General features: G+C 38.9%; 1 protein-coding gene and 1 pseudogene across 1 annotated transcript in view; one reads left to right on the top strand and one right to left on the bottom strand.

The window, feature by feature from the left end:
- SPATA16 (spermatogenesis associated 16) overlaps positions 1-1,103 on the top strand; it is a 236,938-nt gene extending 235,835 nt beyond the window's left edge. The window contains exon 11 of the mRNA XM_046002990.1: positions 981-1,103. Coding sequence (XP_045858946.1) covers positions 981-1,103 — 123 coding nt within the window. The remainder of the gene's footprint in view (positions 1-980) is intronic.
- A 12,518-nt stretch (positions 1,104-13,621) lies between these two features.
- On the bottom strand, positions 13,622-15,209 carry LOC123940691 (annotated as a pseudogene).
- Between the last annotated feature and the right edge of the window lie 287 nt (positions 15,210-15,496).

A 15,496-nucleotide genomic window follows, 5' to 3' on the forward strand; every position in this document is an offset into this window, starting at 1 on the left:
TTTGACAATCTGAATTATCTTTTGGATATTACCCTGAATGATAAATCAAGTGATTTAAAAGTAGAACTCAAAATTGGAAAATTAGAGTTTAAGTGCTTTTATCTTAAGTAGGTGATATGTTCGTGTACCTTGAATAATAAGTGCTCTAGTTCTGAGCTAACTTTATGACAATGGGCTCTTCAGTGAGTGACTTTAGGCTAATGCAATATGCAGGTGCTGGGAGTCAGGGCTAAGTATAAATTATTTTATCTACGGACTTTCGTGAGAGCCCAACTCAGCATATATGTAAACTGTTTTATTCTACAGTTCTTTAGTGGAATAAAATAGTGACAAAGAGTACAACATATTCAACCATCACTGAATAATTATAAGTTTCCTTTGGTAGAAAGACTAATAGTTTATTTTTGTGTTTTTTTTTTTAAACAAAGTAGTTTATTTTGTTTTGTATATCATTATTTTATCTTATTCCCTGGGGTGTGGCATTTTTTAAGAAAATGTATTTCCCCAAACTTGTGTTTTGATTTAAAGGAGAAATGTTTCTTTGCTAAGACAATATGTAATATCATTTTTCTCCCAAGTGGGCCAGGGGCATACAAATGCTGGAAACTCTGGCTTTGACGGGGCTGTATTTGTTTGTTTCCATTGACAACAGAATCGTTTTTCACCGTTTTTCTTTTTGAAATCCCTGGTTGTACTGACCATCAAAGACAGTGGGTGGTGATAGTTCCCACTTCAACGCCCAGGACATAGGACCGAGTGGTAAAGCAAACTCCTGCTTGTCTGCTTCACGTTCCCAAAATAAGGGAACCCGACATGGAGACTGAAGGAGGCTTTTTAAAAGTTCGATCATTTCCAGCTCTGCTAATTCTGTCCCGACATGGACCTGCATGTGCCTTTTCATTTTAAATACCTCACTATTTTCCTAATTACACAAAACCTGAAAAAAAGAAAAAAAAACCCACAACTCTTATTTCTTCTAGGTTGGTCGAATTGAAGACTTTCTATACCAGTTAGAGGACAGTTTCTTAAAAACTAAAAAACTGAGAACTGCCCGAAGGCAAAAGACAAAACTGAAGCGGCTTCAAACTGTGCAGCAAAGCTAGGCACTGGGGAGCAGGTGCTGCCATGAAGAGGTCCCAGAGGAAGGGGCAGTGGCCTCCCACCCCCCTGAGGGTGACCAGTCCAGTAACAAAGGCCGAGCCAAAGGAGTGAGGGCGCGCTCCCCTTGGCTTTTTTACAATGGGATTCTATGTGTCTTTCATTTCCACTGGCAGCAATAAATGTTCTCAACAAGTTTGATTTGACTCCTGTTCCAGTTTGACTTACTTCATTCAACAGCTTATGAAATAACCATTGCCATCTCTTTCACCTGCTTTGTTCTTTCAAAATCTACTAACGTTTACCAGGTCGACTCAAGTATGCTTATCATATTCATGCATATTCATGTGCATCATTAAGAATTACTCATATGTCATGTACAGATATGGGCAAGCAATATACGTGCAGATTTCTCAAGTAAATACATAAAAATCCTTAAAAATAATAAAAATTATAAAACTCACAATATACTTTCTCATACCTATGGAGAGAAGTCTTATGTGGTAAGGCAGATATTATCAGTTGAGTTGTCTCATCAAAATCTCTATTCTTTCCACTGGGTCCTTTATATTCCCTCCCTTAAATGTGTGACTCAGCACAAATGCACATACCTGACAAGGTAGTGAGTCAAAAGCCATCACTCCACTGACACCACCAGGCGGTGTGAAGATAGGTAAGAAGAAGAACTCAGACACAGAGTAAAATAAACAGGAAATCAGATTTTTTTTTAAATAATGGGAAAAAATGAGTAGAATCTCTGAGAACATTGATAGTAACACGAAAAGGGAAAACGAATAAAATACATCGTGCTGAATTTTTCATGATATAATAAGATTGTAAAGTCATCAATAATTTAATCTTCAATGTATGTCAGATTGTGTAGTCATAAGTATGCAAGGTATAAATAGTTTTAAATTTTGAAATAAAATGAGTTTGGTTTTCCAGGGGACCATCTTACCTTTATCAAATCGTCCCCTTTTTCACCCCACGTCAGAGAATCCTTCACTGTTACCATCTTCCCTCAAGCTGGTTGCTGATACAGTTGTAGGCAGTTAAGGACTGTGAAGTTTAAGAAACTCTTTTTTGTTTTTAAATTCACACTGTCATAGCATCTCTGTTCTATTTTTGTAAGTACTGGAAAATAATTTCTTTCTATGGGAACTTGAGTCCAGCCAAATGTGGGAATCTAAAGTAAATGGCTCAGACTCCCATCTGCCACCTCTGATGTTATCACTTCTCACCATTGTGAGAATTCCCCATTATTTGAAGAAAAAAAAAAAATTCATAACATCTCTAGGAAATGAAGCTTGTTCGCTTTGAATTTTAACTTCAATGTTAAAATTTTATTTTCCAAAAGGATTTCTATGTTCTGTAACTGTTTTTTTTTTGTTCTTAACTGAGATAAAATCTTACACTGCCTATTTGTTTACTCAGCTGTTTTATGGAAGTCCTATTGATATTCAATAGCTGATCAATTGCTTTATCTTTGGTTTTTGAAAATTAGAGTTCTCTCATTCCACAGTGCCTGAAGATTATATTTGAAAATAATATAATTGCAATTACTTGATTATGGCTTCAGTGTTTGATCACTTTCTCCAAATCCAATACTAAATGTCCATAGGTTATTTTGGCTGGTGCTTGGTTAGGGATAGAAGAAAGGTTCTAGTCAGTCTTAGGAAGGATGATGTATAATGGAAATCCAAAACTTTCAAAAGAAACTTCTTTTCAGAAAGAGAGAATTTTCATAGCTTTGCAATAAGGTATCAAGGTAGCAAATCTTTAGAATTCTTAATAAGTTCAACAGCATTGTCCATAGAAATGAATTTTGCTCGTGATCTCAGTTTCTACGTCAGTCTCAAGAGCCTTGCATAGCAACAATGCAGCATAAATTTACTGCACCTAGCCTCCCATTCTTTCTTTTTTTTTTTTCCTTTTTCTTTTTGAGAGCAGAAAGGGGCAGAGAGAGAATTTTAAGCAAGTTCCACACCCAGTGAGGAGACAAAATGGGGCTTGAGCTCATAACCTGAGCCAAACCCAAGAGTCAGATGTTTGACTGACTGAGCCATCCAGGCGCTCCATCCCATCTTTGTTTTTAAGTTCTCTTAAAGATCTGTAAAGTAATAAAGTAAATAAAAAACAAATCTAAAGGATTTGTAAAGTAATATTGTATTAGTAAAATAATAATAATAATAATTAATATTATTATTATATAGAGAAAGCAAAGTTTATAAAGTACTTTCAGAATGTTTATTTCATTTCAACTTCACAAGAATTTTATATATGCATTTTCTCCATTTTACAACTGAAGAAACCAAGAACCAAAGAGGGTAATGCCTACCTTAGATACAAATACTTGTTTTGTCCTCTACTTGCTGTTTGGAATGTGATCCGTGGGCCAGCAGTATCAGCATCACCTGGGAATTTGTGAGAAATGCAGAATTTTAAGCTCCTCGCCTGATTCCCCCGAATCTGAATCTGAATTCAGATTCCCCTGAATTGAATCTATGTTTTTAAGAAGATCCCTAGGTAGGGGTGCCTGAGTGGCTCAGTAGGTTAAGCATCTGACTCTTGGTTTTTGGCTCAGGTCATGACCTAAGGGTCATGAGATTGAGCCACCACAGAGCTTTGTGCTGAGCATGGAGCCTGCTTAAGATTCTCTGTCTCCCTCTCCCCTACCTCTCTCCCACATTACCCCCCACCCACATTCTCAGTCTTTCAAAAAAAAAAAAATATATATATATATATATATCCCTGGGTGATTTATATGCATATTAAAGTCCAAGAATTGTTCCTTTACTGTATTGGAAATATTTTCTTTTCAGCTCAAAGCCAACCTGACACAGGGACTAATGATGTAGCCACTGTTAAGTTTTGGTTCAAATTAGTATCTCCTAATATCATTTTTGCAGAGGTTTATGGACCAAAAGAAGCAAAAACTTAAAGCTCAGTGATAATAGGATAACTGCTTTCTCTCTGCCATTTTCTTGAAGAGATATTAGATTTTATTCTATAACATTACAAAGACATGTAGTGAAACAATAACAGAAAAAGACATATTAGCCAAAAAGGAGAAGTGAAATACACTTGATAATCAGACCAAGTGAAATCTTATTAACTGTATAGCTAGTCCATGCCATCAATGCTTCAGTAATCTCAGCTTCCTTTGCCTTCTACTACTTCCCATGCCCCTCCAACATTTGCTGAAGCATCTGGAAGACTCTCCTGATCTCTGATGTGGGGGGCAACTTGCCTTTCAAAATGTCTAAACAGATTCTTCTCAACTTGTCTATATTAGGATGATAAATTCTGTTCATAAAATATACTGGGAGGTTGGCACTGGGTATTCTTTTGTAAGAAATAGTTCAAGTACACAAGTCCCACACCCAAAGGAAGAATTCCGAAGGAGACTGCCCATGATCACGTGAAAATCACTGATGTTCTGCTCCACATCTGCCTTGATGCCAGGCCCTTCATCATTTTCAGTCATTCCTAGATCGTTCTTCAGGGCCTGTGGTGTTGTTTGATGAGTAGAGATTCAGATATGTCAGCCTAAAATATGCCACATTGGCGCATTGATTATCTTGAATAAAGATACTTAAGAAACAACAATTTAATAACATTCTGAACTTCCTCTGTCCCCCTGAAAGCAGGAAATAAATCTCTCATGTGACAGGTACTCTCCCTGTACCAGGAGGATAGAAGACAATCATCACCAGAGATAGGGCCGAGAAGGCTTTAAATCTTGTTAACTCTTTACCATTTGCTACCCCAAACCCAAACCCCTCTGCCTTGTTAATTCTACACAAACTTATCATTTCTTTTTTTTTTTAATTTAAAGATTTTATTTATTTATTTGACAGAGAGACAGTGAGAGCAGGAACACAAGCAGAGGGATTGGGAGAGGGAGAAGCAGACTTCCCTCTGAGGAGGGAGCCCCATGCGGGACTCCATCCCAGGACCCTGAGATCATGACCTGAGCCAAAGGCAGAAGCTTAACTGACTGAGCCACCCAGGCACCTAAAACTTATTATTTGTCTAAAAAGCATAAAAGCTGCCTGCTCTGGTAACCTTTTCGAGTCTCATATATTTGAGGGGCTCCTATTCACACATACATATATAATTAAATCTTTCTCCCATTAATCTTTTTATACAGGAGTGTCTTGACCAAGAACATAGAAGGGAAGAAGAAAGTTATTTTTTGTCCCCTACAGATGTTTGTTTTTCTCATCTTTTCAATTTCCAACTTTTCAGACCTATAGAAAAGTGACAAGAATAGTAAAAATCGCTGATAAACTCTTCACGTAGATTTCCCTGGTTATTTCCCCAGTTACTAAAATAACTCTTTTGCTTTCTCTCTGCTCCTTGTAGCTCTCTCTCTCTCTCTCTCTCTCTCTCTCTGTTTTGCTCTGTACCATCAAGTAAAATCCATTAAAACATGTCCCATAGAAAAACCAGGTTGTTTCTTTAGAAAAATCACCTTGTCATGAATACACCATGCTCATCCCCCTCTTTCAGGTCTAAATTTGTTCTCTGCATCAAATGGAGCCAAGTGAGCACTGTTACTTAGACACTGCCAGGGGAAGAGGTTTTGGGCAGCACACACCACACTGCCCCCTCTCCCCCTCACTTCTAGCCCTTCTCTGGCATTGCTTTGATGGTCACAGCAGCATCCAGCAGGAGCAGGGTCCTTGAAGAAGGAAAAGCCAGTAGCAAGGGCTATTTGCTGGTAACTCATACTTTTGTGTATCTTTGAGGGTAGCAAGTCTTCATTCTTTGGGAACAGATCATGCAATTTTTGAAAACAGCCAAAAATCAGTCAGAACCTGAATTCGTGACACTATTCTATGTTTAAATCATGGACCCCTCTGAAGTAACAGCATGTACACAGGCAACTACATTTGAATAAGTATAGCTCTTTTCTGAAGAGAACATCTGTACTTTAGTTATCTACATGCTAATATATTTGTTTAAAATATCTGTCTTCTCGAGCACTACTATATGCTTCTGATGGGACAAAACATTGGATAAATTAAAAACCGTCTAGAAAGGAATTTGTCAATGTGTCATGAGCTCTAAAAATATATAAAAACTTTGCCCAATAATTCCACTTCTAGGAACCTATACTAAAGGAATAATAAAATATGATTTAGAAGATAAAAAATCAAAGGTGTTCATCACAGGGTTATTTTAAAGAGAAAAATAAAATGAACTCAACCAAAATTTTCCAGTATAGGTAATAGACTAAATGATTTATGAGTCTATCCAATGCTTAACCTACTAACATAAAAATTTTACAATGCTAAAAGAAAAAAGCAAGATATAAAACTACATACAGCACAATTATAACTAGATTTTAAAATACATGCTTATAAAAGACTGGAAGGAAATACAAAATAAATTAAAAATGGTTATCGTTAGTAGAAGTACTTATGGGTGATTTTATTATCTTTCCCTTAATATTATACAATAAGTATATGTTCCTTGATAATAAAAAAAATCCTTAAAAAACTCATTATTCAATATTTTTCTGCAGAGAAAGGCCAATTCACATCAGCTTTCCTTTGCCTATTTATAAGGAAAACATATATTCTGATACTTGCATCATAGGTCATTGCTGTTGCATAGACAGAGGCCTGTGGAAGCATTTAATTTACAGAATGCCCATGGCATCAAATTTTTTATGACTACCTCTACCACACATCCCTGAGACACACAGTCTGGAAGGTCACTGAAGTAACTTTCACATGGTACCAATTATGATGTTTTACCTGCCTTTATAAATAACAACATGATACCATGTGTGAATTAGCCCTATTTCCCTTGCTTGTGTTCCTCATACCTGTCTTCTCCAAATGTTTGGTTTCATTCTTTCCCTGCACTTACAGAATATCACCTCATAAAGTAGGAGATGATCAGAGACCAAAGTCCCTTAAATCAAATGTATTCAAAGTTGGAAGACCACTGGTAGAGCAAAGCTTTAATTTACAGTGGCTTGATTCATTGAGATGGCATGATGGAACCCAAGTTCAATCAGATATTTCACAAGTTGCCTAATGCACTCAAAAGTGCCCTGGGCTTCCAGACAGGGACACAAAGGACTATGGGGCAGCCTTGACAAGCAGCAGATTGTCAAGACAGAATGGACTGGAATGACACATAGGGGCAGACTCCAGTTTTTGACAGGTCATCAAAGGAAGAGAAAAATCAGAAAACAGACCCAATGAGTATCCTAAAACTTATAAACGTAAGCATATTCTGCTTGTGCCTCAATGAAAACAAACCAGAAACACTCAGGCTACATGAGATAATTAGAGCTCAAAATCACTGTCGACACACAATCTTTAATACATGGCATGGAAACTTGAAAATTAACTATTGCTTATGTTCTTTCATTGTGATCTATCAATCTGAGGCAATGTGCCAAACAAACATGCCATGAATAATCAAGACCTTAACTTTCTTTTTAAGTAAGTGTTTAGGGAAGTAGAAAGGCAAATATTTCATGAGAAATGAGTAGTCTGAATCCCTAATATCAATAACAAGTCTGCCTTTTCTCTAAGCGTTGTACAATAGGTTTATAGATATGAATAGCTGGGTCAGCCCCTACTTCCTCAAAACCAGAAGGGGAAAATTGGTGTAGTGTAGCTATCAAAAGTGCATCCCTAAGAAATAGTACCTCTCGGGGGCGCCTGGGTGGCTCAGTGGGTTAAACCTCTGCCTTCGGCTCAGGTCATGATCCCAGAGTTCTGGGATCAAGCCCCGCATTGGGTTCTCTGCTCCACGGGTAGCCTGCTTCCTCCTCTCTGTCTCTGCCTGCCTCTCTGCCTACTTGTGGTCTCTATCAAATAAATAAAATAAAATAAAATAAGAATCTTAAAAAAAAACAAAACAGTACCTCTCATAGGGACCACTTGATTCAAGCCAACTTGACAGTGATAGTAATCATAAAATGGAAAACGAAATAGGTTTAGATTTTGAAGACCTGTTCTAGATCTTTTATAAAGGGAGATAATAAATTTTTCCATTCTTAATGAGATTTCAGTAAGGAGCAAATGAAATAATGAACTATGAAAGGATTTTTAAACTCTGAAACAGTATTACCTTGCCTTTATTGACAACTCACTGTAAGCTAGGCATTGTCCCATTTAGTTCTCACTACAAAACTCAGGCCAGAAATAATATCTCTTTCCACAGGTGAGTCATCTGAGGTCCAGAAGGTGAAATAACTTCCTTATAGACAGAAAGTAGCAAAACTAGGGTTCAAACCCAGAGTTGGGACTTGATATATCATTTCTTTGTGTTTTATTATATTACTGTTTTTAAGATTTGCTGGTTCCCAGATAATATTAACATTATACATACCTGGGATTGCCCAAAAATGACTCCAGGAGCTTGCTCTGTGTCCAATACTGTAGCCACTAGCCAAGTAGGACTATCAAGGCCCTAAAATGTGCCTAGCCAAAGAACTAATTTTAATTTAAACTTTATTTTTTTTAATTTTTTTAAAGTTGAATTTAAAAATTGGTACTTGATTTAGGTATTGGAAAACTTCAAAGTATTTATTTGGAACAATTTGGAGATCTTTTTTTTTTCTTAAAGATTTTATTCATTTGTTTGACAGAGAGAGACACAGCGAGAGAGGGAACACAAGCATGGGAGTTGGCGAGGGAAAAGCAGGCTTCCTGCTGAGCAGGGAGCCTGATGTGGGGCTTGATCCCAGGACCCTGGGATCATGACCTGAGCCGAAGGCAGACACTTAACGACTGAGCCACCCAGGCGCCCCAAAAATCTACTTTCTAACTGTAAATTTTATGAAATCTATATACAGATAAAGTATTTCCAAAAGAAGCTTAGTGTCCAAATTGAGAGATTCTATAAGTCTAAAATATGCACCTGATTGACATCAAAGACTTAGTAATAAAAAAAATGTAAAATATCTCAATAACAACTTATATATTGATTACATGTTGAAATATTTTGGATATAGTAATTTAAATAAAATGTATTATTAAAATGGATTTCACATTTTTATTTCCTTTTTCAACTGTAGTTAGTAAAACACTCACACTTGCATATATGGTTTCTATACATATATGTATTTCTATTGACCAGCACTAGCCTGGATAAGTCATCTGCAACTGAGACCTCTCCCCTCTTACCAGCAGGAGGAGCTGACCAGGAACTTGGCCATTCTGTCCTAGTGGTACGTTACCACGGACTCCAGGTTGCCTTTGTTTCCTCAATTCTTCACAAATTGTTTCTTTGTCTAACAGATATAAAAGTGCATTGGTCCCTTCTTTGGCGCTCCTGTAGGTATAAAATTAAATTTGTTTTTCTCTGGTTAATCTGTTTTATGTCTGTTGAATTATTAGACTAATCAAAGAACCTAGAAGGGAAGAGGAAGAAAGTTTTCCTCTCCTACCCTTGCACTATAAGATGAGAGATCGAGAAAAGGGTCCTGCTCCTCGAACGTTCACCCTAGAAGGTGCACAGTGCACTGCACACAGCACACCTTTCTATTCATGCCATCCATGTCATGTCACCTCATCTTGCTGAACATTGCTTAAAGTTCCCCTAGCAGAGCCTTTCTAACCCTTCGAACTACAGAATTTGCCTTGGCTCATGACAGATGGTGACTACGAAGGGACCCACCTTGCACAACAGGGGCTCCTGAGAATACTCGGAGAAAAAGATCTAGGAAAAGTCTGAACTTCTTCCTGATAGAAAGGTAGGTACTCAAAGAACAATGAGATGTGTGATCTTATTGTAAATGTGACACATGTGTAATTAACACAGGAGAAGCCAAGGGCGTACTGGTTACATTTGTAACCAGTGTTGGTCTCCTGAGGCACATTATCCCATAAACACATAAGTGGCATTAAAGCAAGATTCCTGTGCTAACACACAATGCTGCATTTAACCCAGAATAAAGCTGAAACACAATACAGTTTATATACTCCAGGGACAGGAGAATCCCTATCTGCTAGCAAGCTTGACAGAGGGCTACCTATTGGTGAGAAAATCTACCTCTGTTTAAATGCTAATTAAACATCTACTGAGAGTATCCACTATATGCCAGGACATAGAATAGACATTAAGATAGTAATGTGAAATAATATAAAAAGCATTAGCAGGGCGCCTGGGTGGCTCAGTGGGTTGAAGCCTCTGCCTTCAGCTCAGGTCATGGTCTCAGGGTCCTGGGGTCGAGCCCCACATCAGGCTCTCTGCTCAGCAGGGAGCCTGCTTCCTCCTCTCTCTCTGCCTGCCTCTCTGCCTACTTGTAATCTCTGTCTATCAAATAAATAAATAAAATCTTAAAAAAAAAAAAAAAGAGCATTAGCTTTCTCATTATGTGATCCAGGTCTCAGTCTCCCAATCTGGGAAACAATGATAGTAGTCCTCAAATGGGTGTTGAGAGACTTAAGTCAATCACGTATTTTAATGACTTAGGGAGTGACGTAGGAAAGATTTTAAATTTAAGCTCCCTCCCTCTGAGAGCTAGAAGAGTGGAAAAGAGTCCCTGGCCTGAAGGAATTAATGCCATATGGCCAGAAGGGGTGGGGAGCAACCAGACTCTTCCTTGGGGCTCCTAAGGCAGTGCTATAGCTGAGGGTAACCAAGGACAGGCATGGTGGCAGGAAGGAAGGAGAGCCACCGCAGAATGTGGGTGTAAATGTAGGAGAGGAAGGGGCAGGAATGTGACCCGGAAGATGTAAGAAATTGAACTGATCTAAAATGATCCCAGAATATAAAGTAAGAATTCCCTCCTTAAAGATAAAATTGATTTTCAATTTGATTTCTTGTCACTTGCCTTTCCTAGAAATGTTTAGCATGAAAAAACTACTTATTTGAGGAATTTAATGAACTATGTTCCAAATAATCACAACTTTAAACTAAATATGTTGTGTTTTACCAGAATTCTAGATTTTTATGAGATGGAAACATGCCTTCCCCCTTAAACTTTACAACTAGGTGTTTGGGGTGAGTTGTTGTTTTTTGGGTTTGGGGTTTTTTTCCATTTTCTCTCAAAATCTCAAATTTGTCCACTCCACTCCCTTGGTTCCCATGGTCACTGTCTTAGTTCAGCCTTTCTATCTTCTTTCTGTCATTATTCCTGATGGGCCTACTTTCCAGTGTGTCCTCACTCCAATCCCTCTTCCATGTCATGACCAGAGCACCGTCTCAGGATCCCACAGAGCCTGCACTGCTTGCTACACCATCTGCAGCTCCTCATTTCTACAGATGAGCCCCAGCCACTTGGAATGCACAGGGAGGGACTGCACGCACATGTCCTGCCTAATTGCCTGCCCCGGGTCTTGAGCAGCCTTGCCCCAGGGCACCCCTTATCTGGGACATGATGGGCTCCGCACCCTGGCCATCTCTTCCTTCCCTGTGCCCTTCCCTTCTCTCTACTCCGCCTTCAAATCCTATCCTCAGCCCCAAATGTCACTGACCTTTAAAACCTTTATTCATTTACTTCTCCCTCCTCCAACCCCTGGCAGACTCTATCACACTTCCTCAGCATTTACAGAGTGCTTTGTACGTACCGCTAGCACAACTCTGGTCATATCAGATCATATGAGAATGGATTATTTTTTAAGATTTTATTTATTTATTTGACAGAGAGAGAAAGAGAGCACAAACAGGGGGACCAGCAGGCAGAGGGAGAGGGAGAAGCAGACTCCCTGCAGAGCACAGAGCCCAATGCAGAACTCAATCCCAGGCCTCCAGGATCATGACCTGAGCTGAAGGCAGACACAACCCATTGAGTCAGCCAGGTGTCCCTTTGACATCTTTTCTTTATCCTCAGTTTAACATTGGACATGGGCAAGGTATCATCTTCAAAAATTAGGGCAGGTAGTATTTTTTAAAGTGTCCAGGATAGAGTGAATGTCTCCAAAAAATTTATAGAGAAGAAGAAAATTAGAGACTAGAAAAGACAAGAGCAGGGGGAGGTTGTTTAGCAACTGAATTTAAAATTTAACACAATTGGGTCTTAACCTAGTTCCTAGAGATGAAGTTGCAGCGCTGTGATCAAGGACAACCCACATTGTTTCTGTGAATGTCACTCACCCCATCTGCAAAGTGGCAATAATAATAGTAGATCTTACCTCCCTGGCAGTTATGGAAGTAGATGAATTGCAAGAGTGGCTGTAAAATTCCTGTTTTGAATTGAATCCAAGGTCATTCTGTTTTTAAAAATGTATTTTTCAGAAAATTGGAAATTTGCTCTAAAATTTTTATTGAAAAAATATTCTCTTTTGTTGAATAATGATAGGAGATAAAACCCGCTACAGTTCCAACTCATCCCCCTTTATTAATGAATTAAGCCACATCAAAATGCAATAAAAAGGGTAAAAGAGGCTCCTAAGAAGCATTCAAATTTTTATCTGTCATTTTCCTTCCATAAAATGAGCATTTCTATTAAAATGATATTACATAAAAATGGAATTTTAATGTGTGGAGATTCTTTAAAATCACAAGACCACCTGGTAAAAGGCAGGCTTAACACTTCTCCCTCCCTAGAAATTAGGAATGAAAAAAATCAAAAATGATTAAAATCAGGAAATGCAAAACCAAAATAGCCACAAAATAAATGTGCTCCCCAAATGTGGAAGCGTCAGGGCACCCAACTCAAAGATGCCATTGTTATGAGTATTAGGCTCTTGCTCGGCAGTGACCACGGAAGGTAAGAAGTTCCACACGGGTCATGAAAGCACATAGGTCGTGCAGGAAGGCACATGCAGAAAGGTCATGCAGGAAAGAAGGCCAGTCTGACTGAGAGATGGGGATTGTGACACTGAAGAGTGGAAAACGTGCTGTGAGAAAGAGTGATTGAAGGCAAAAATACAATAAAGTGGAAAGGATGGTCATTCCCAAGGGAAACGGGTTCCACAAAGAATAGGGAAAGGGTGCGTTGGTAAATATGTATCAGTAGTCAGGCTATGATGTCATTTTCAAAACACGACTAATGGTGATGAATAGAAAACATTTTAAATTGCGAAGTGTTGAGACAACAAGCGTAAAAGCTCTTACACCATATTTATAAGTATTTGGGGGATGTGAATATTTCTCTTGATCAGCTCTGAAGAATTTTAATTTTTTTCTCGTTTCTATTTGTAATTGAAGCATTGCTACTCATTTTTTCCTAGATCTCTCTTATAGGCACCAAATTTTAATATTCAAGTCAATCTTTGGGGAAGAAATAGTATCAAGAACTCCTCTTCAGAACAAAACAATTGATGTTCTTTCCTCCAAACAACCAAATTTGAAGTCTACCAAAACAAACACAAAAAGCCCGCATATAAAAAAAAAGTAAGAAAAACCACATTATAGGGATTCAGTGCATTTAGCAGCCTTTATTGTGGAGCCCAATCATCCTTCAGCTGACCTTCATAAAAAAAAATAGTAACACCCTAGTTCATCAAAATATTTATTTCCCATTTGTCCTTTTCTTCATTGAATATAATAATTTAAAAGAAGAAAGAAAGAAACCTTGAAGGAATTCACAGTGAATTGCCTGACTCATTTGGATGTCATGTACAGCATACAAAATCAGGAAGGCTGTTTGCAGCACACATGATTAGGGGATATTGGTCTTCAAGGCTTTGCTTTCTTCCAAATAGTGTAAAATACCCACAATTCCCAGTATGAAGGAATTCAGACTATCTCCTTTGAGAATTGTCCACAGGACAATACAGGCACCCAAGCTGTTCTCCATAGAGTGCCAGGGCTTCTGTCAGATTGACACTGTTCCCCTCTGGGAAATATTTCCCATCCTGTTTCAGTCCTTTCATGGAGAGGTCAAGAGTCCGTCTGAGAAACTCCCACGTGAAATCTTCTGGAGATGCGGAGATCAGAACGGCTGTCAGATCATTAATCCACATAATCAAACTCTCTCCCTTCTTTGGTGTACCTCTTTGGTACTAGAATACAATCTTCTATTAAAACCTGAGAGCAGTCTCCCTTAAGATTGTCTAAGAGGTGACTACATGGTTTTCACAGGTGTTCCTTACATCCATCAATCACCATTTGGTCAATCTCTAGCATAGTGACCATCTTTGGTTTCGGTTTGACTATTTCACATAATATGCCCCCTACCTCCACCACCTGGAGTCAGTGTATCTTAGCCACCGTACACAGTCTTTCCTACTGCTCGGGATGGCCTATGTGTACCCAAATCACCCTCCGCTGGATGAACATCTCCAAATTGCTTTGAGTGTAGAATTTTGATGTTCTTATAAGGTGAGTCTTCATCATACACCACTTCATCGATGTCGGGAGACCATCAGTAGTGAGCCAGTATCTGTCAAGTCCCTCCTTAAACTATGGGTGGTAATCTCTACACCTCCCCAGTTCGGTCCTTACCCCGTTCTTTCATTCTCTCTTCTACTGCGTTCAAAAGACTGTCAACTTCCTGGCCTTGCAAATCGCCACCATAACTCTGCAGGTCCAACAATGCCAATCCATGTGGGTAAATTCTCAAATTGGCGAAGCTGCCATTTTTGTATCTGCACATCACTAAAATAGCCGTTTGCACACCATTTGCTAGGTGTGCCCCAACTCTGTCATCCCTTACTCCTGGAAAATGGATTGGAGACCCTTTTAGAATGGTCTCACCACCAATGGCCCAGACTGCCAGTGCTGCGATGCTGTCACAGCAGGGAGAGGCCCTGCTATGGGGAGGCGGCTTTGGGAGACCAGCGGGCCATGCGCATGCCAGGCCGCCCAGGGACTACCTCTCAGAAGACTTTTAATTCGAACAAAAAAAAAAAGAGAGAGAGATAAAAAAAAAATGTATGTGAGAGCAAAAGACCCAACAAACAAAAGTCTTCCAGGGTATTAGCTGAGTACCTCGGAGGGGGCAGCGCCTCCATCGTCCCTCAGACACAGCTAAAGAAATAACTTTTCTTACACTAGTGTTTCCCCAGTGTACTAGAACTGGGTCTCCCAAGGGATTTCATTGACTGTTAACCATCTTTCATAAGCAGGAAAGATCTAGCTCAAAACACTCAATGTACTTAAGAAATCTACAGGACCACAAATCACTAGGACTATTATCTCCCATTAGGCTTTCTTACCTCACTGTCAGAATCCAATACTGCCGACATTTTACATTTGCAGTAAGGTGATTTATAAGAAATATATATTTGGTCATTTAAAATGTACATTTTCCTTATTTATTTGCTTTCTCCCACAGTACTTAACTGACCCAAAAGCCTCAGAATTTTGTAAGTGTGAAGAGAGAGAAAGTTGTCACTTATGTTAATGAGGTGACTTTTGCAAAGCGCCTAAGGATGGAGCCTGGGGGCCCCTGGAGCCAACCCTGGTATCTGAGGGTAGCAGTCCCACCCCTTGACCCATGTGGTGGGGTAAATGGTAAAGGTTGAATCAGTTG

Source organism: Meles meles, chromosome 4 (assembly GCF_922984935.1).
Source record: "Meles meles chromosome 4, mMelMel3.1 paternal haplotype, whole genome shotgun sequence".
Taxonomy (NCBI): Eukaryota; Metazoa; Chordata; class Mammalia; order Carnivora; family Mustelidae; genus Meles; species Meles meles.